The sequence below is a fragment of the Cyprinodon tularosa genome, unplaced genomic scaffold, assembly GCF_016077235.1.
Source record: "Cyprinodon tularosa strain WSP-4 unplaced genomic scaffold, ASM1607723v1 ctg573, whole genome shotgun sequence".
NCBI lineage: Eukaryota > Metazoa > Chordata > Actinopteri > Cyprinodontiformes > Cyprinodontidae > Cyprinodon > Cyprinodon tularosa.
In genome coordinates, this window is record NW_024039311.1 from 535802 (window position 1) to 558525 (window position 22724).

The following is a 22724-nucleotide window of genomic DNA, read 5'->3' on the forward strand; positions in this document are numbered from 1 at the left end:
GGTCTGGTTTCCAGCCCTCACGTAATGCTGCATTATTACTTTTAGATAATACTTAATAATTCTTAATCAGTTGTGCAGAATTCAGTGATGATTGGGCTGGAACAGTAGAGCAATAAGCATTAGGAAGAAACTAAAATCTGTCACAGACTCGTATAGTTTCCTCTACATAAACAGAGAAAACCTCAAAAATATGAAACATATATATATACGTGTATATATACATATAGCTAATAGCTCCTCTGTTAGCCATCCCGTCATGCACAGATCGGATGCCAGTCAGTTGGGTTTTTAAGAAAAAGATTTTTGTAATGAATGGTAGAGAAAAACAAATACTCTGGTTAGCCTCCCCTCTTCACCAATAGCACAGCTGGGGGCCGAATACATTCTGTGGAATTGTCAGCCGTTCCCTAGTATTTATAGGCCAACCAGTAGGGGGCGCCAAAAACCACTCATCACAAATAACTATAAAACATATTTTAATAGAATTTAATCTACATCTTCTAATATATATATATATATATATATATATATATATATATATATATATATATATATATATATATATATATATATATACATATATATATATATACATTAATATGTAGCGCTAAAGAAGCATTGGTGCATTTGAGTATGCTAAAGAAATGTAAAAAGCTATAACACCATCCGCACACAGCTTTTAGACTGCAGAAAATAATGCTGATTTTAATTCAATTCAATTCAGTTTATTTATATAGCGCCAGTTCACAACACATGTCATCTCAAGGCACTTTATGTATCCTGTTCTGCTTACATTGCAGTGTCCATAACTCTGTAGTACTCCCTGCATGAATTATAATAGAGCTATTTACATGCATTAATCAAGCAGAACACTATGGCGATAACTGTACTACTCCAACTGTGAAAGCAAAATATGATGGGCTCTCTTTTTGGCATCAAGAAAATTACTCTTATTGCTACATCGCCAGACAGGAAACTGTAAAAAAAAAACAAAAAAAAAACATCATAACTCTGGCTGCAGCATTTTGGATCAACTGAAGGCTTTTAACTACAGTTTGTGGACTCCTGGATAGTAAAAAATTACAATTGTTCAGTCTTGAAGTAACAAATGCATGGACTAGTTTCTCAGCATCACCCCTGGACAAGATATTTCAAATTTTTGCAATATTGTGCAGATGAAAAAAGGAAATTCTGGAAGGCTCTTTGATATGGGATTTAAATGACAGGGCCTGATCAAAAGTAAAATCAAGATTATTTACTTTATTATCTAAAATCAGTTTAATCTCATCCAAATAAAGTGACTGACTAATCAGCTTCTTTTTCAAAGACTCTTGTTCAAAGACTATAACTTCTGTTTTGTCTGCATTCAACAGAAAAAGAAGCAGAAAGTTAAAAGTCATTCAGATTTTTATGTCTTCAAGACGTGTCTGTAATTTATGTAATGGGTTAACTTCCTCTGGATTTATGGACAGATATAGCTGAGAATCATCAGCATAACAGTGGAAATTAATCCTATGCTGTCTAATAATCATACCGACTGGGAGCATATATACATTAAAGAGAATTGGTCCTAGCACTGATCCCTGTGGTACTCCACAAGTAACCCTTAAGCATGAGGAAGATTGATCATTAACGTGAACAAACTGAAAGTGATCAGAGAGATAGGATATAAACCAGTCTAGAGCTGTTCCATTAATTCCTACAAAATATTCAAGTCTGGATCAAATGCAGCACTAAGATCTAACAGGACAAGTACAGATACAAGTCCATTATCTGAGGCCATGAGAATATCTTTAGCGTCTTTCACCAGAACTATTTCTGTGCTATGATGAGTTCTAAAGCCTTGATGAAATATTTTCTTCTAGTCATGGTTGACGATTTTTAACACTGGTTGTTAGGAAATACTGTTATTTCTTCAGATTCTATGCCATATCTCAGCATGAGTTCCAAAGTATGAAGATGAGAATGTGTGGGACTATTCACATTTTGAAAAAAGCCAATAGCATCTAAGATAGCATTAAGGGCTGCACTTAAGCTATCACCTTCAATCTAAGTGTGGATATTAACATCCCCCACCATGATGACCCTGTCAGTGTTTAATACCAAATTGGTTAGGAACTCTAAAAACTCATAAAAAAATTCAGAGTAAGGACCTGGTTGAAAATGCAAAGTTAGGGAGGGACCTTGCAATGTCTTTGGGAGGGAAACTAAGGCTTAAATGTTCATAAGAGTTAAAATTATTAAATGTCTCTGGAGTAATCAGTAAGTCAGACTGAAAAAAATGTTGCGACTCCTCCTCCTCTCCCAGCATTTCTGGTAGGGAGATTTAAATAACTAGAAGGATTTACCTCATTTATGCTCACATAATCCTCTTGCTGCAGCCAAGTTTCTGTAAGGCATCATAAGTCAATGTGATTTTTTTCAAATCATGTAATTAACTAGCAGACTTTTTGAAGAAAGAGATGTTATGTTAAATAAACCACATTTAATCGTTTTAACTTTTTCCGCAATTGGATTTATTTTAAATTTGATTAGATTATCATGATTTACTCCTTTGGGAATCTTTTCTAATTTATTCGATTTTGGTAGTGGGCAAGACATTGTTTGGCTGGAGTAATGACTGAGTAACAGTAGAAAGGCTGCAAAAAGGTGTGTCAAACTACGACTCTGCTTCCTGGTCTGCACCCTGGGTTGGCAAGGTTTTGGAGGACTAATAAATTTGGTCAGATTCCTAGATAGAGGTTGCCTTACGAACTAAAAGGCGTTCTATAGCTCACAGCAAGGACTCTAAAAAAATAAGATCAGATGATTCCGTAAAAATTCAAAAAATATCCACTGGACTTGGTTTTCAAGATTTCAAATCTTGAAAACCAAGTCCAGTGGATATTTTTTGAATTTTTACGGAATGACTATGACCTGGATGACTGAGAACCTTCATCAGCAAGATCAGATGATATTCTGCAGAAGCCATGATAGGTCTCTTACCTGCCCAGGAAGTACTTTGCTATGCATTTGGCCACTGTCATCCCTCTTTAACTTCTAGAGCTTTTTTTATTAATATTAGTAGTTTAATTTTGGCCTTTGTATATTTATATGGCCATTTGTTTTTTTAAACATAATTTCACATCAAACCCATGACACAACCAGTAGTGCATGTGGAAAAGTACAAGTTTATATTTTTGCATGGACTGCATGAAACACTTCTTATTGTCAGTTTAAAATAGAGGCATACTATCGTGAGAGAAGTCTAAAAGCCCCCAAGGTGCTGTTAAACATGGATTTTATTTGCACTGCAAATATATTAGCCATAAAGTGTGAAACAAGCACAACGTTTTAAGTCATAAAATAGGAATTACACAGGGATAATTCAGTTACATATTAACCAGTCAGGTATGATATGGATCAAAATGTCCATGCTCCTATCATAGCAATAGATAATGAGCAGGACAAAGTTCTTGATTGGTACCAGCTTGCAGCAGTGCACCATGAATGGTTAACATATTTATTGTATAATGTCTGCAAATAAAGACTAGTATATTCACTTTCCATGATGCATTTATGTAAATTTATCAACTTTTGTGTATGGTCTAGTATATTCTACGGTAATAAAGAAGAAAAACTGACCAGTCTGCCTGACAGCCAAAAACAACACAGTAAAACTGAAGAAACTTTTACCCAGTAAGCCATGGGTGCATAGGCCAAACGGGGGAGGAGCAGTGACGGCAGTGCATTTGTATCATCCTATTAATATGCAGGACACATCAACAGGCTACTGCTGATTTCATAACTGAACAAACTGGACGTGTATGCTGTTGAAGAAAAAAAAACATGGCAATTTTACTGGGAAGTTACAGTTTACCCTTTCTTGGAGTTAGCGTTTTCATCGCAGCTCTGACCTACATTACCTACAACCTGCTGAGCAGTCATCTCCATAAATGGTTCAAGATGAAATCTATTCCTGGGACAGGTTCAGCATACCCCTTTATTGGAGATGCACTGTTGTTCAAAACCAATGCAGGAGGTAGGAAAAGCACTCTTCAATTAGCAAACTCTAACGTGAATGACTATAACAAGGTGTCTTTTTTTTTTTTTTTTTTTTTTACAAACTCTCTTTTTATCTTGTTTCAGAATTTTTCAGTCAAATTGTGAACTTTACATATGAGTTCAGAGATGCACCATTGTTTAATATCTGGGTTGGACCAATTCCATTTGTTGTCCTCTTCCATGCTGAAACAGTTGAGGTATGTTCACAGAAGAATTAATTACACAGGTGCATCAGAGTAAATTAGGCAATTGTAAAAACAAAACTGAAATTTAGATATTACATATGGTGTCTTGCAAAAGCATTCAACCCCTTTGAACTTTTCGAACTTTTGCCACATTTCAGGTTTCAAATTTAATGATATAAAACAGTGTTTTTTTTGTGAAGAAACAAGTGGGACACGATCATGAAGTAGAACGAAATTTATAGGGTATTTTAAATTTTTTCAAGTCATAAAACACTGAACAGTGGGGTGTGCAATTTAATCAGCCCTTTTATTTTCAGTGCAGCAAACACTCTAGAAGTTCACTGAGGATCTTTGGATGACCCAATGTTGACCTAAATGACTGATGATGATAAGTAGAATCCACCTGTTTGTAATCAAATCTCTGTATAAATGCACCTGCTCTGTGATAGCCTCAAAAGTAATTTTAAAGTGCAGAGAGCATCATGAAGAACAAGGAGAACACCAGGAAGGTCTGAGATATTGTCGTGGAGAAGTTTAAAGCCCAATTTGGATACAAAAATATTTGACAAGCTTTAAACATCCCAAGAAGCACTGTGCAAGCAGTATTATTTAAATAGGTGTATCAGACCACTGCAAATCTATAAAGACCCAGCCATCCCTCTAAATTTCAGCTCAAACAAGGAGAACACTGATCAGAGATGCAGCCAAGAGGCCCATGATCAGTCTGGATGAATTGTAGAGATTCACAGCTGAGGTGGAAGACACTCTCAATAGAACAACATTCAGTTGTATACTGCACAAATCTGGCCTTTATGGAAGAAACCCATGTCTTAAAATTAACCTTACAATGTCATGTTTAACGTTTGCCACAAGCCACCTGGTAGACACATAAGGTACTCTGGTAGGATCAAACCAAAGTCGAACTTTTTGACAACAACGCAAAATTGTTTGGCCATTCATCTGTGAAGAGAAAACCTCCCCCAGCGTGCCAGAAACCAGCTAATGTGAGCGGTTACAATAGTCAAGCCTTGAAGTAACACCAAGATTATTTACTTTATTATCTGAAATCAGATTAATCCCATCCAAATGAAGTGACTGACTAATCAGCTTCTTTTTCAAAGAATCTGGTCCAAAGACTATAACTTCTGTGTTGTCTACATTCAGAAGCAGAAAGTTAAGAGTCATCCAGGTTTTTAGGTCTTCAAGACATTCCTGTAATCTATGTAATGGGTTAACTTCCTCTGGATTTTTGGAGAGATATAGCTAAGCATCAACAGTGTAACAGTGGAAATTAATCCCATGCTGTCTAATAATTGTACCGACTGGGAGCATATATACAGTAAAGAGAATTGGTCCTAGCACTGACCCCTGTAGTACTCCACAGGTAACCCTTGAGCATGGAGAAGATTTGTCATTAACAAGAACTGAAATCTATCTGATAGATAAGAGTTAAACCAGTCTAGAGCTGTACCTTTAATTCCTACAAAATATTCAAGTCTTTCTAAAAGAATATTAAGATCAACAGTATCAAATACAGGACTGAGATATAACAGGATAGGTACAGATATAAGTCTGTTATCTGAGGCCATGAGGATATCAATAACGACTTTCACCAGAGCTGTTTCAGTGCTATGATGAGCCCTAAAGCCAGACTGAAACTCTTCAAAAAGTTCATTATAGTGTAAGTGGTTGCACACTTGTTTGACAACTACTTTCTCAAAAATTTTAGATAAGAAAGGAAGATTGAATATAGGTCAGTAATTGACCAAGTAATTTAGGTCAAGAGACAGTTTCTTAAGTAAAGGTTTAATTACAGCAACCTTAAAAGCCTTTGGTACACACCCCTCTGACAGGGAGAGATTATTCTAATCTGAAATGGAGGATGAGATCAAAGGGAATATTTCCTTAAATAACCTGGTTTGAACTGGATCTAAAATACAAGTTAAAGGCTTAGATGAAGACAATAGTTTGACCAACTCTGAAAGTTCAACTGGACCAAAGCAGTCTAAACCCGGTTCAGATTCCATGACTACCTCAGATGCTGCCTCACCTTCCAGTGATAAACCAATCATAGAGGAGTGCTAATGATCTTATTTTTCATAAAATCATTAGTCCTCCTAAGCCTTAGGACCTAAGGAATAGACCTCACAAAATTGCTTTTTAAGCTAAATTAGAAGTAGCACAAAATACACACAATATTTATTGTCATCTACATTATGTAATACAACCATGATGCAATTAAAAGATTTGATCACAAGTACCGGTAAATGCAGTTGTTCCTTTTTTAAATAAATATTGTGGCACAAACTTTGATTTGAAAAGACACCTAAGGTCATTTGAAAAAAACAAAAAACTCATACCTGGTAAACCTTCAGTCTAACAGGTAACAGAAAACCATCAGTATCACTGCATTCATCATACAACACAAACAGGAAAACAATTCTGTGAGACTGCCAGGTGTAACAATGGGGGAGCCAGCTGGTATTTAAAGGTAGTCTGATCAACTGTGATTGTGGAAATGTTTGAATTTTAAAACATAAAATTAGTTACTGTTATTGTATTTATACAAACACAAGGTATGTTCTTAATTTAGATAAATAATAGTTACAATTAATTAGATGCTGCAAGCCTTTACATTATATTGATTTCAGCAGGCTATGAGAGGTTCTACTGTCCATTTCAATTTATTTGTTTATAGTTTTGTTATGTAGTTATGTTGTGAACAAAAGTTGTTAGAAAAAGTAAGACAAACAAGACCTTTGATCCAGTTTTGCACTGCTGATGTATGTTCAGTTGCAGTGGCAGCAACATTTACTCCCAGCTTGTTCCTTATCTAACTGCGTAACATTGTTTTAAATAGTGTCTCTCAGGCTTTCTGCCTAACTTAATCATGTTTTTCATAAAGTTTTTTAACAAATGTGGTGGATTAGTGCTACCTCTGTGAATTACAATTTTTTCTTACTCAAAATGTCATTTCTAGAAAGTTCTGAGTAACCCTGTTCACCTCGACAAGGCTTTTGCATACAAATTCCTCCATCCTTGGCTTGGAACAGGCCTTTTAACCAGGTACAGATGCTGATTTCTTTTGACTTGTATAAATCTTTTTAGCAGAAAAAATAACAGTAAAGATTTGGAAGGATATGAATATGATATCAAAATAAAAACATCTCATCAGCCTGATTTGAGATACACATTGACATTGAAAGAACAGGATTTAAAAAGCTAACCTATTTAAAAAAGCTAACCTATAAAAAAAGCTAAAGGTAGTTTCAATACATCTTATGATTTGTATTGATGTTTTTTGTATTATGATGTTTGACCAGAAAAGTTATTGCAACTCATTTAGTTTGCTTTTGAGTAAACAATGGCTGTGTTTTTTTCAGCACTGGGAAAAAATGGAGACAACGAAGAAAGATTCTGACACCGACCTTCCATTTTTCCATCCTGACTGACTTTCTGCAAGTAATGAACGAACAGGCAGAAATTCTGGTGGAAAAGCTGGAGAAGAAAGTGGGAAAAGGTTCTTTCAACTGCTTCAGTGACATCACCCTCTGTGCACTGGACATTATCTGCGGTGAGTAGATGAAGCATTTAAAAAAATTAGTCGGATCTGTAGAAAACAAACTTGAAGGGAGCTCTTGTGTATAGCCACACTGCATGATCATTCCTCTTGGTATCATGATGGAAGTAGTTCTAATTAGTTAAACTTTATGCATTCAAAACAAGAGTGTTATTTATGACTCATCTGTAACACTTTGTGATAGATGCATTGGAACTACAGGAAGGAACTTACAAAAGGGAAAATTAGGAGGGAACAGGTTTTCTGGGATCACTTGGACTTCCTGGCCCATGATGACCTGCTAACATGATTATTTTATTTTAGTGGGGAGTTTTGGCCTAGTTGTTAGAGCAGTGGGCTGCCATTCGGCTGGAGTTTGACTGGGAAGAGCCATTTTGAATGGCTGCTACTGTAGTCATCCCAGTGCAATGCTTTTGCATCTGTGTATTTGCTTGACTGGATCCAGTATTTGTGATACAAAACCAAAAAAAAGGTGGTACCCTGTTCAGTTAAAGCTGTTGACCACTCTACTCTAAAGTTCCTGAGAAACAGATCTTCCAAGTCTGAATTTACTCACAGGTATATGTTTAATGTGGGGTGCACAGTGGGAAGTGCAGCCTACCTTGCTGCAAGAAGGTTCAGGGTTTGATTTCTGGCCTGGGTTCTTTCTGCATAAAGTTTGCATGTTCTTCCTGTGTGTGCGTGGGTTCTCTTCGGGTACTCCAGCTTCCCCCCACAGTCCAAAAGCATGACTGTTGGGTTAATTTGGTTTCTCTAAATTCTCCTAAGGTGCGAGTGTGTGTGTGTGTGTGTGCATGGTTGTGTGTCTTTGAGTGTCTCTGTGATGCTGGTGCCAATTGACAGCGGGGTCAATTGGCACCAGCAACTCTCGAGACTCCAGCAGTGATAAGTGCGACGGAAAATGGAAGGTTGGAGGGTACATGTTTATTGTATTTTTATTTGTATGTATTTATTACTGTTTTCAAGGCTCCACTTTAAAAAATGAAATTGTCTAGAGCTGATTTAAACGAAATTTCTTTTTATATACACTCGTGTATACAACATGACAAAATAAATTTGTCTAAGTCCAAGTCTAAATTCTAAGTAATTAACCAATAATTAACTCTCTGCCTGATGCCATTTTTACCATTCTGCCTCTGTGAAAATCTTTCTTTGCTTTTATTTTACAGGGCTGCAGTCGTAATCATAAAATGTCAATGATTAGCTGGCTCATTTAAATAAAATTCAACATTTATTTGTATTTAATTGATTTGTTTTTAAATAATTGACCTCTTATGGTTGAAGTGGGGCATGTAGAGGGAAAGTCTTGTAAGCAAACCTTAATTGATTTATAAAGAGGAAAGGTAGCTCTTAACTTGTACCAGACTTTAATAAGAACATTTTTAATTATCAAGTAACAATTATTAACTGAATTTAATAGTGAATGTAGTCATTTAAAGCAGTTGTTTGATTTAAGCTCCAGTAAATGTGGCCAATTAAATTTTATAATTGGAATTGGTAACCTTTAATCATTAACCAAACCAGAAGAACTATCTCCATGTAATCAAGCTGTTAAGTGTTCAGCTCTGACTCTTGACCAAACAGATCACTGATAGAATGCAAGCACAGATATTTGCATTTTACCTTAGTATCTAAAGGTTATATTAAATAATATTGGCTTAGTTAAAAATTATTTCTAAATTTCTAACCAAGCCACTGAAGTAACAAATAACAAAATGGGTTTTACTTTAGTTGCACCCACCTTGGAGGTGCAGGCAAGAGTGGGTAATAGCAGGCAGTGCACCACTGGGATCTAGGTGATATGCTGATATCCTGAATTATTTAAACACTCTCGAGTTCTTTAATTTGTTTTTGCACTATTTTCAGGTAAATATATGTTGAGTAGTTTTGTAGAACATTTTTATTGTAATTTATTACACAATTTATTATGGTTTTGGGATGTATGTTTAGCATTCATATACTGCTTAATTATATTTTTCAATTCTATTCAAAAAAAGTAAAGATATGTGTGTGTGTTAGTGTGATGCTGAACTTTGCTCTCTGTGCAGAAACTGCAATGGGAAGAAAGATTTACGCACAGAGCGATTCTGAATCTGAGTATGTTAAGTGTGTATACAGGTATGCTTTTTGTTTCCTTTCAAAAAATTATATATTCAGTAGAATAATATCTGTTTAGAGGGTTGAGCACAATCTTTTACCCCCAGGATGAGTGATATTGTCAGCCACAGACAAAGAACACCCTGGTTTTGGCCTGACTTTATTTACTACTTCTTTGGTGAGGGTAAGAAGCATGACAAGACACTGAAGATCCTCCATTCTTTTACCTATAAAGTGAGTTAGCCCGGTTAAGTGGATAGTTTAAAATAAGATGCATTTTTTTATTCCTTCATGCAGAAATTGGACACTCCAATAGAAACCATAACAATCTCTATGTGCAGGTAATAAAGGAAAGGTCTGAAAACTTGTCCTACATTGAATCAGACAGCGACTCCGAAAATTTCAAGAAGAAGCGACAGGCCTTTCTAGACATGCTCCTGAAGACCACAGATGAAGATGGAAACAAGTTGACCCATCAGGACATTCAAGAGGAAGTGGACACCTTTATGTTTGAGGTTAGTGGAGAGACTTGCAGCTAAAAATAAAGATTTGTTACAACAGAAAAAAATTAACCTACACAGCTGGAAATGCACTTAACACTTCTTTTTTCAGGGTCATGACACCACGGCTGCCTCCATGAACTGGGCCCTCCATCTGATTGGAAGCCATCCAGAGGTGCAACGAAAAGTTCAGCAAGAGCTGCAGGAAGTGTTTGGTAACATTGACATGGCTCATCCTTCTCTTCTTCGTTTAATAGCTTGTTTAATATTCCAGTCCAAAGGGTTTTTACTCATCTTTATTCAGACTAATTTGCCCTCTCTTACGTTTAACAGCTATAAAACACCTTTTGCTAATATTTATTTAGTTTTTCTCATAAAACAAACAAACACATTTCACAGTTATCTGTAATAATGTACAATGCTTTCATGCTAATTTTCTTCAGTTAAGGAAAGTAAACCTTTGAGGTACTTTGAATGCAAATGTTGTATCAACTCAATGAACTAAATATGCCCTGAAGAACACAAGGCTTTATTATGCTATAATTATTTCCTGTGCACTAAAGTTTCATTTCATTCCAGTCTATAGGCACGCAGTGCTTGTAGAAACATGCTTCAGAAGACTGCCAGCTGAAGTTCTAGTGCTAGTACAAAGTACTAACTGGGAATGATGGTGGTGATAGTGGGTGGCTGTAAAGAAAATAAAATGTAGGCTCCAAAATCAAATTTGAAATTGACTAATTGATTACGTCTTATTAGACAAAAACACAGCAGGAAGTTTTTTTCTCTGCTGACCTAAACAAAGCAATTTAGTTTGTTAGATGGGCATTAAAAGAAACAAAAATAATCACTGTGTCAGTATGACATAGTTTAAGGCTTATAATACGCACAAGGTTATTTAGCGTGAATGTGTATTTAAAAAAAAAACCTTTACTAATGTTTCCTGTTTCTTGATTACTGTGCAAAGGTGCATCGGGCCGACCCATTAATACAGAAGACCTAAAGAAACTAAAATACCTGGAATGTGTCATTAAAGAAGCTCTGCGGCTGTTTCCCTCTGTGCCCTTCTTCGCCCGAAGCCTCTGTGATGACTGCAATATTAGTAAGTTACACAAGATAAGTAACCTACACAAGACAAGCAACCTTGAAGTAACCCCCGTAACAATTATTATTTGCAACTGTGTTAGCTGGATTGGGTCACTTTATCCTTTACCAATTCAATTAAGAAATATAAATAATAGACTTTAGACTTTTAGACTTTAGACTTTATTTGTCCCCAAGGGGAGATTCTTTTCCAAATACAGAGCTCGTTTAGACAAAGACATAAAAAAAGACACCACAGTGAACACCAACACCAGCAAAAGTACAAGACATGATACGAGACATGACACACTCAACGGGGCCTGTTGTTTAAAAAGGTGATGGCTGAAGGGATCAGGCTCCTGCCAAAACGGGCCCTTCTACACCTGAGTGCCCTGTACCTCCGTCCAGAGGGCAGGGGTATGAGGTAGTCCTGTAGTGGGTGAGTGGGGTCTAGTTCTATGGAGAGTGAAACACGTCCAATGGCCTGTGGGTTTGTGTCTGTGAGGTTGGGTGTGGGGAGTCCAATGATTTTAGTATAATAACAAAAACAATATTTTACCTTAAGTCTATCTAAGTGAACTAAAGGTAAAAACAGGAATCTAAGTGCCTTTTTGTCAGCTGTCTTCATCACAACAGACTTGCAGTGACCTATAATGGCAGCGGCAGCTGCACCCATCCATGTATCGATCTCTCGCTGCATTCTCCCATCCTCATGTGCAGGACCCCAAGATACTTAAACTCCTCCACTTTAAGCAGCAGAACCACGTCATATGCAAAAAGCAGGGAGAATATCCGTCCACAAACCAGACTCACTTGGGCCCTTGGCTGCACCTAGAAATCTGACTTAATGGCGGCAATGCTGACCAACCTTCTGCTCCACTTGTACAGGGACTGGATGGCCCCCAGCAAAGAGGCCCTAACTTTATTCTATTTCTTTTTCTTATTGATAACTCTAAACACACTATCACTGAAAAATAAACCTGATACTGGACTACCTCATACCCCTGCCCTCTGGACGGAGGTACAGGGCACTCAGGTGTAGAAGGGCCCGTTTTGGCAGGAGCCTGATCCCTGCAGCCATCACCTTTTTAAACAACAGGCCCCGTTGAGTGTGTCATGTCTCGTATCATGTCTTGTACTTTTGCTGGTGTTGGTGTTCACTGTGGTGTCTTTTTTTAATGTCTTTGTGTAAACGAGCTCTGTGTATGTGGAAAAGACTCTCCCCTTGGGGACAAATAAAAGTCCAAAGTCTACTGGTTAGAGCGTTACTAACCACTTTTTAACATAGCAACGGAGTAAATATTTATTAATTATTTATCATTTTTTTTTAAATATTACATCTAACTATTAACTGCTTTCTTTTAGAAGACCAGGTTCCAGACCCTATGAATTCAGAATCTTTGGAGCTTTAAACCAAAACAGTCACTGAATCCAGACCTAGAATCTGAAGTTATGAACTTTCTACATGAGTGTTCCCCTTCATATTCAGTTTGTTAAGCCACATATTCCATGAGGCGCGTAAAACTAACAGACAAATGTGCATGAAATAAGCAGAAAGATAAATAGCCAGGCTTTGTAGATGCATTTTTTCCTGAATAAAACAGGCACTTATTGAATTATTTTAAAAGCTGCTTCTGCTTTGTTTTGCTACATCAAATTTGCTCTGCTGGAAAATCTGTTAAACTAATCACTCTTTTGGATACAAATCTATCTCGTAATGAATATAAATTTGCAATGCAGCATAAAAGCCTCAAGAAGAGCTAAGAAATTGATAGAAAATTTGGAAGAATAATTTATGTTGAACATCTTATTTTTTTATTTGTTTTTTTAGGTAAAAGAGGAGGAAAGACAAATGTAACTGCATGCCACAATTTGAGTTTCTCTGCTTCATTTTCTGCTGCAGACTATTTTCTGTTATTAAAGTTTGACTATTGACTATGTTTGACTATGAGCGAATGTTGCAGATAGTCTTACAGACAGTCTCTGAAAAAATTTGGGTGTGCGTTTATTGCATTACAGTGATATAACTGATACATTTCTACTTGCAATTGGGCACTAAAGAGCAATTGTATTATCTTTAGGGAGTAGTCTTTATTACTGAGCTCTGTAGAGATAAGCAGAGCTCTGACCAGATACCTCTGGTCAAGGTAAAATAAAAATAAAAATATGAAACAACTCTCATTGTTAATACCTGCAAGTTGTTTAAGGTAAGTCTACCAGCTTTGCAAATGCAGGGACAGATATTTTTGCCCATTCGTCTGCAAATTTAGATTGTATGGAATGTTCAAAGGTATAGTGAAAGATTTTACAGAGTTTTTGAAAAGACCTGCAGTCTCCACTATCAAATGCACATGCACACCCCTGTACTTGCTCTCAAGAGGGAACTCCTATTAAATGTGTGTGAGAGCATCACGGCCCCATTTCTCTCCGTGCACGCTCTGTCTAAAAGTTGCTGTTTGCATCGCTCATACAAACTTACTTTCCAAAAGAAGATTTGCAGTTTTTCCAATATGTCATACTCACCACTGGTAAATGAAAATGGGGATGAACAAGTAGGACTAGTGTGGGGGAATGTCCAGTCTAGCGTTGTTACCGGGATTTTGGTAGTCGACGAAAATCCCGGATGATTCTGAAATTCATACATTTTTTTAGGTCTAAAACAAAGGACAAAAGAGGAAGTCTTGTCACCCTACGTAGGACAGCTTTATGTAAGTTATCACCAAGTAGATCAACAATTAGGATTAAATCTGAACTTGCACTGGGCCTAAACACTTTCATCTAAATTCATTCAACAGCAGCTCATGTCCTGCTACCATGGATTTATAACTTCTACTTTATTATAGATTTGTGATAACAGCAGTTGAATAATAGTAAAAAAATTAATAAGCGTAAGACATTAGCAAAATATTCTTTGTCACAGCTCTTGGATGTGTATATTAGATATATTTGGTGTAATCATAACTGAGCATAAAATTGTTCAGAACAGGGAAGCTTGTCTTAAATGTAATTCAAGATTAATCATTAAGCCTTAGTGGAAATTACAGCTTTTTATTTTCATAATTTTTTCTCACAGTCCAGTGTTTGAAAGCTCTAAACTTTACATCAAAATAACATTCCTCTTCAGCACCAGACTTCTCCTAGTAAAGCATTCTGCCACTGAAAGCTAGTCTGTGGCTTCTTTTGTCATGAGGGATTTTCTAGCAGTCTACAGCAATATACATACATACAGTAATGAATCGTACACTTCTCTGCTGCCACAACTCTCTCTCACTCGAGTTTGTTATTGTTGACGTGAACACGTGTAACTGAGGGACTGGTGGGGACAGTGCTCACCAATAATTTGCACATTTGTTTTGCTTTCTACTCATTTACTTTAGCCAAGAGTATCTTGGGATGGGTGCATTTGTCTGTATTCACAGCGTTTTCAGCTAGTTTTTTCTCTCTCTCTCCCGCTGCTCTTGCGTCCCACCTACCGGGGAAATGTCATTGCATATCTTTGAGCTGGGGAATAGGAGGGTTCTGACCACTTAATTTGCCACTATAAGGGTTGTCAAAAGCATCGATACTCAAAAAAGTATCAATACTGAAACGTTGTATCGGGATACAATACTCGTTTTTAAAAGTATCGATACAGTGCCACCACCAGTGGCACCTAAGCAGTCATTCATCTAAAGTGCAGAATAGAGGACAATGCACTTTCAGAACACTGTGTTTCAGTCTTTTTTTTGTAAGAGGTGCAGCTGCTGAGAATTATTTTTCTTTGTTAACTGGTTTGGCTAGTGTCATTGTTATGTGTGCAAAGCATAGCCAAGGAAGGAACACTTAATTTTGATTTTATAAGTTTTTTATCAAGCTGCTTAATATTGTTCACAGCATACAACCTCAAAATACTGTTCTTATTGTTTATTGTATTTATTTATTGGATTTTATTTATTAATGAAAATATTTCTGTTGAATTTTGGAGTCTTTGTTTTTATCCTTGTGGTATCGAAAATGGTATCGAGTATCGAATATTTTCCTTAGTATCGGTATCGAGTTGAAAAGTTTAGTATCGTGACAACCCTAGCCACTATGGGCAACCTTTTTAGAGTAATGGCGAATTGAGCAGCTAGAGGAAAGGGAGACGCTCATGCTAGCATTGCTATAGACATTAGCAAAAAATGGCAGTCATGCACTGGTAAATCTATAGTCTATTCATCTCTGATCATAAAAACAAAACATTAATATAACTATAAACCTCATAAGTCAACTGAATATGATTGAAACTGGTCCCAGGTAAAAAAGAAAAACGGCTAACAACAACACTATAATATGGAGTGCTACCTCTCAATCAGTGAGCTTTTCATTATGGTTCTGTATTTTGTGAAATGTCACCGATCTGCCTGTGTTTTGAATTTGCCGCCAGCAGAAGACCTAACTAAATATGATTGGCTGGGGAAATTCACTGGATATGTAGTAACCAAGTTATTGGAAGAGGGACAACAACGCTGAATGAAATTAAACTGGAAGCTACATTGTCTTTTAATTGGAATTAAAAGATAGATGACGGGTTGGTTAAAGAGAGGGAAGGGATCCAAAAAGCCGTTACACATACAGAACATTTTCAGCAATGAACTTTAACAGAGTAAGTTTATACTTAGCAAGTTAGAATCATAATACAGTGGATTTGTCAAAATATAGAATCTTAATGTTGTGTTCTTCTTTACCAGTTAAAAAAAAAAAGCTATACAGCTCGGTTCCTCAGAGTTACAGATAAGAATTTGTTAAAATGTAATTTTCTTATTGAAAAGAAATATATCAGACTGCAGAGGTTCTAGACATCCCCACATGAAAATATTTCCTAAATTTAAAAATTATGCTGTGGTGATGGTAACTTAGTTTCTTTAGCATCATTATATTAGTAGATATCTTCATGTTATGTTTTCAGCAGAGCACAGACACAGAAGCAGAGACAGCTGCAGAGTTAAGGATGAAACAGACTGACTGGAATATGGAACATGCGTTTATTGCTATACTGTATATTATTAGACTTCTTCATGTTATTCTTTTCAGTGATAAAAAATAAAATGAAATGGATAGCTTCTGCATTTACTTAATTTAAATACAATACCATGCAAGTTTAAGTACAGTATATTGCTCTGTGATATAACTCTGGTAGCTTAATATGTGCTGTGCGTCTGCCAGTTCATTTTTTTAACGAGTCTGAAAATAAAGTTTGAAAGTAATGCATAATCCAATTACAGTAGTGCACAGTGTGCAGACATAACTCTGATAGCCTACAGTAGGTCTATGTAACTTATTCTGTGTGCCGGCTCTGCTGTGCCACCGGTGCATTTTTTTTTTTTTACATGCTGAAAATAATGTTTGAAACCATTGGTTTCATAGAACAACAACATAGAAAATAACTGCATAGGCTACAGAAAATTAAAGCTAGCCTACCTCTGTTTTGTGTTGCAGATCTGCTGCGCCGCATTAAGAAATCACTTAACATATTTATCCATGGTTCCCTGGATCAGAGTGTTGTCCAACACAGAGTTCACTTTTTTTTTTCAAAATGATGTAAAAGTTCAAAGTTTTTGAAGTCAACATGCAGGAGGATTTTTGTCAGGACTCACTTTTAGCCATTACAAAATATAAGGGCCTTTGGGTTCTATAACTGTAGGAGCATCAGTCCCCAAACTTCAGAGATGGGAAGTAACAAAGTACAAATACTTTGTTACTGTACTCAAGTAGATTTTTCTGATATTTTTACTTTACTACTTATTTTTATGGCGACTTTTTACTTCTACTCCTTACATTTTTACACAAATATCTGTACTTTCTACTCCTTACATTTTAAAAAATTGGCTCGTTACTTTAGTTTTGAATCATTTCAATGGAGTTACCGTTATTATTATTATATACCAAATTCAATCTAATTGGATGGGAATCTACGTTGCATTTGACGCACCGCTACAAGATGAATCGACAGATTCGGCGTTACTTATTCACGGCAAATCATTGCAGCTTGGTGGCGGTGGCGTTAGCATAGCAGTATGGACGACGAGATGATTGAAAATGAACACAACGGAGATCTTGTCCTATTGGCAGACATCCATCTAAAATGTAGGCAACGGCATGAAAAAAGTGGTTTCTACTTTTACTTTTATACTTTAAGTAAATTTGTAAGCCTGTACTTTGTTACTTTTACTTGAGTAAAGAAGTTTAATCAGTACTTCCACTTTTACCAGAGTATTTTTTAACACAAGTATCTGTACTTTTACTCAAGTACGGAAATCGAGTACTTTTGCCATCTCTGCCAAACTTACAGAGTGTCCCTACCAACTTTAGTCACAAAGTTACACCCTTGGTTTCAAGCTTATGTTTTGGGTGGTTTGTGAAGTTATCCGCTTCCTTAGATATAAAATAGATCCCTAAAAAATAATCTTTGTCCTGAGGGCCGTTATATTTGTTTTCCAAAATCAAAAACTTTTTTTTAAAGAATTTGTAATATATGTACAATAAGCCAGTCCAAGTTTGAATAGTTTACATTAAATTTAGCTAATACTAAATAATTATCAATTGGCTTGGAAATAGCTTTTTAGCTTGGCAAAATTTATAAGCATGGAAAAAAATGTTAAATATATGTAACAGACCCAGGCTTTGGGCCTGTTGGTCAGATTAGCTTAGCTTTACTTTTATCTCCGTTTAGCTGAATGGTTCATACATTGCATGGTAGTGAAACATGCATATTGGCAGGCTTAGCTTCAGATTTCAACTTTCACTTAATGCTTTTTTAATAATAAGTAAACCCATATTTATCTGTCCGAATGGTATATCAACACTGGCGCCAGGAGCATTGCCTTTACTTCGTTTTTTCACACCTTTCCACATACCCGAAACTCAACAAAAATGCAGTGCTTACTGACTGATTTATAAAGTCACATTTAGCTGTGTTTCTCAACAGTACTTTCTGACCCATTTCATGTGGTTTACACTCTTTAACTAACCTGTAAAACAGGAGAATGAATGAGACAAGCTACAGGTGAAGTTTCTCCATGCCTCACTTGAAAAAGCAGAGCCTATAACCTCAATATGCCATCTCAGTGTGTAATGTGCCACCTTCTGGTGTGAGTGCGCTACTACAATTCAAACAAATTATCATTAAAATCAAACAAATAAATAATGTGAATACACATGAGTGTGTCACATTTAGCATTGCTAGCCGGTTATCCAGCAGTAAAATTCTTAACGTGTTTACAAATCATTTTGTTTAAGTTATCAGTTCTAAAGGCTGCCAAACAAAGTGACAAGGTTTTATTTATTATTTTATAACTAAGTTGTTGTACAGCTTAAAGAGTCTTAGTCAGCTTATTCAGGTAATCTATAAAATACTTACTTTGTTTCATCAGAATAAGAGCCACAAACATATACTGTATGTTTTCAAGCTAAACACAGTGATATTCATACTATAACCCTTCAACTTTTACCTGCTTCATTGGACTAATTCTGAAATAGACAGCAGGTGCTTAACTTCAGCAGGAAATAATTTAATTTAACATTGTGAAATGTTCTTATACATTTAATAATCCATGAATGTAATTGGTTTTTGCTTTTACTCTAGATGGTTTCAACGTCCCCAAAGGAGCAAATGCGATCATCATTACATACACTCTTCACCGTGATCCACGATACTTTCCAGAACCAGAGGAATTCCGGCCTGAGCGTTTTTTTCCTGAGAATTCAGTTGGAAGGCCCCCGTATGCATATGTCCCCTTCTCTGCTGGACTCCGCAACTGCATAGGTGGGAAAAGGAAATTCTGGGGTTCAATTAATCAACCTACATAAGGGTCATATGTGTTTTTTTAAATTTGTTTTGTACTCGGATTTTCAGGTCAGCGTTTTGCATTGATGGAAGAAAAAGTTCTTTTGGCATCCATTCTGCGTAACTTCAATGTCGAGGCCTGTCAGAAACGTGAGGAAATTCGCCCAGTGGGGGAACTCATCCTGCGACCAGAGCAGGGCATTTGGATCAAACTGGAAAAGAGAGAACCACTTCCTCCATAAAATCAGCATTGGCTCAATTATTAAGATTCATTTATTCATTGCATTTTTTTGTGTGTGTGTGATTTTAAATAATCCAAATAGCAGAAAATGTATCAAACAAAGATCTCTAATAGTGGAATACGAAATAACATTACTGGGTAATTTAGCTGCTCTGCCTCTAATAGTATGATAATCTAAAAAAACATATTGTATTCTAAGCAAACATTTGATTGCTTAGAATACATTTCTTTTGTATAGTTCTGCATTTTGTGGCTGGTACTGCTAATGGAATATGAGTGACTTCTTGTTATTTGACCTTGCACAAGTATTTCTTGTAATTCTGTTTGAAAATTTCTTGCATTACCAAATGTTTAAGATACAGACATGTGACATGAGTGGAACTATTTCTGAGTATTATTGGTCTGGTTTCCAGCCTTCAAATAATGCTGCATTATTACTTTTAGATAATACTTAAGAATTCTTAGTCAGATGAGCAGAATTCAGCGATGATTGGGCTGGAACAGTAGAGTAATAAGCACTGGGAAGAAACCATCCATCCATCCATTTTCTTTCACGCTTAATTCCAAGCGGGGTCGTGAGGGGTGCTGGGGCCTATCTCCAGCTGTCTGCGGGCGACAGGCGGGGTACACCCTGGACAGGTCGCCAGTCCATCGCAGGGCAGGAAGAAACCAAAGAAACTAAACTCTGTCACAGACTGGTATAGTTTCCTCTACATAAAACAAATATTTAACACTGGAAATATGCAAATATGCATAGAGGCAGACTGGCAGCCCCATACAATCCAGCCTCATTGTTTACCATGAACATGATTACAGGACTAAGGTACACATTCATCTTAAGAGATTCTGCAAAGCCAGACAGAGGGTAGCCCAGTGAGACTGTGTATGCACAAGAACTAGTGGAAGAAGCATAACTCAGGATGAAGTCAGCAATAAAATCTGAATAATGTAAAAGAGTTGCCGGAATCTAAGTGACAGCTATTCAGTAAAACAACCATGCTCAGGAGCAGGTATGCCATCTCTTGCTGAGAGATGACAAGCCCAACCCGGCAACCACCTGTCTGTTGGAGAGTCTGCAGAAATGAGCCAGGCAGAGCACGACAGGGAAAAAAAACATGTTTCTTGACACTACTTGATTAGAAAATTAGCCCACCAAGCAAAAACTGGTTTAAAAGACATTGAAAAGATGACATGATTTACGTCCAAACAATGTCTACATTTGGTTGAAAAGTGAAAGGTCATAATTTTCAGATCATTGGAAAGACGTTGCAAAGTCATTTTTAAACGTCTGTTATTGGACTAAAGTGGGACACAATCGGATAGACAAAACACATTCCAATTTTTAACAACTATTTCTGCACTAAATCAAGACTGTGATGGACCGGCCAGATTTAGCCTATAAACCAAAGTCTAAACTATGTGTGGTGTTTGGGGGGAACCCTTTAGTCTCACAAACTGCAGGCTGTTTTTCAGTTAGTGTTTAATCCAGGCAATTGCTGATGCCTCCATATGAGTCTTGTGGAGTTTCTGACATAATAAGGCAGAATCGTGTTAATTGTACTAAAGAAATCAAAGAAAAAGACAGGAATTTTCTCACACTGTAGACTGCCTTGTCTAAATTACACTTAGTTTGTTAAAACAGATATGTATGATAGTTTCTTCAACTCCAACTCTACTCTGATAAATAAACTGCAGTGGCCCTGATAGCTGCATCTTTCCGTGCTCAGGTGAACCAACAGGTATCACTAAGACATTCCATATCTTGGTGATATGGAATGTCAGGGTAACAGGTCTACAGTACTTGAGGACTATTGTCTCAGTTTTCTTTTGTTCTGTAACAAGGCAGGTTTTCCACAACCAATGGACTTTCCCTTTTATGCAGCAACTTTTTTAAACGTGAAGCAGCATTTGAACTTAGCAGGTAAACAAAAAGACCATGCCATGGTGGTAAATGGATCATCCAGAGTATGGGACATGGTAATGCTGCAATAACAATAAGCTGTATAATAAGAGGCATCATCCAGTCTAATGCAGGGTCAATTTTAAGTGAGAGACCCATTTGAATCAGATTAAAAATAATGAAACATTTTTATAAAGTAATATGATGATTGATTTTCCCATTTTCTTTCAAATTGAGCTCAGTGCATTAAAACACATATGACCTTCTTCTCAGTGGGCGAGGTAAGGTCTTCTAATTTAAGAGTTAAGAGGGATACGTTCATAAAACAATGATTATTTAACTCTGCTCAAACTTCTCAAACATGCAGTTCACTGCAACTGAAACTGATGACCAGAGAGCGGCAGCAATGTATCATTTCAGTAGTGTAGCCAGAGCAGAGAGACAATCTTGTTACCGTAGTTGTTGTTAGTATGTTGTCCACAACAAAAAAAGAAGTCTGCCTGTTTTGTTTTTGGTTAACTCGTTTAAAATCATGAAAATGTTTTGAGGGTGTGATTCTAAAACAATAAAAGAAAAGAAAAGAAAAAAAGACCACTTATTGAGTAGGGGTTTTAATGAGAGAAACCAGAGTCTTTTTTTTTTTTTTCTGAGTTATGTACATTCACTTTCATTTTTTCAGTTAATGCAACAATGCAAGAAAAGCTCATGTCAGCACCTGTCCTTTTTAACAGTTGCTTTTTCATCTTCCAGTAAAAGACCCATTGGGCAAGCAGAGTGTTTGGGAAGTGTTGGCCTAGTGGTTAGAACAGAGTGCTTGTGCTCTGAGAAGGTTGCAAGTACCTGGTTTGATCCCCAAAGCCTGCACTCTGGTTCTCTGAGCAAGACCCTTAGCAGTGCAGGGTTAAGGGTCTTGCTCAGAGAATCAGAGTGCAGGCTAGGGTTCTCTGACCCTTTCAGTTCTCAAGACCCTTAACCCTGCACTGCTCCCCGAGCGCTGCACAGTGGCAGCCCACTGCTCCCAAAAGAGGATGGGTTAAGTGCAGAGTTAATTTTTCTCCATTGTGAGATCAATAAAGTTTAATTTCTATACTTCTATTTCTATTATTTTGAAAACTATAGAGTGGCCAAGGCTATAGCCCCAAGATTGGTGTCTAAATAATATAGCAGCTTAACTGAACAAAAACTTTACAAGACCAGCATCAAACATGTTGGAAATTCAGCCGGCCCTCGTAAGGGGTTCGTGGACAAATCCTGCTGTTTATGCAGAGCTATAAGCGTTTTTGGACGTATATT

General features: G+C 36.7%; 1 protein-coding gene across 1 annotated transcript; it reads left to right on the forward strand.

Annotated features, from left to right (window-relative positions):
* The first annotated feature begins 3735 nt into the window (after positions 1 to 3735).
* On the forward strand, positions 3736 to 21641 carry LOC119797185 (cytochrome P450 4V2-like). The gene is made up of 11 exons (XM_038306146.1): positions 3736 to 4021; positions 4129 to 4241; positions 7210 to 7295; positions 7613 to 7803; positions 9858 to 9927; positions 10014 to 10140; positions 10248 to 10421; positions 10519 to 10621; positions 11371 to 11505; positions 19090 to 19269; positions 19360 to 21641. Exons 1-11 carry the CDS (start codon positions 3829 to 3831, stop codon positions 19530 to 19532), a joined length of 1545 nt encoding a protein of 514 aa, XP_038162074.1. The 5' UTR covers positions 3736 to 3828; the 3' UTR covers positions 19533 to 21641.
* Positions 21642 to 22724: the final 1083 nt, after the last annotated feature.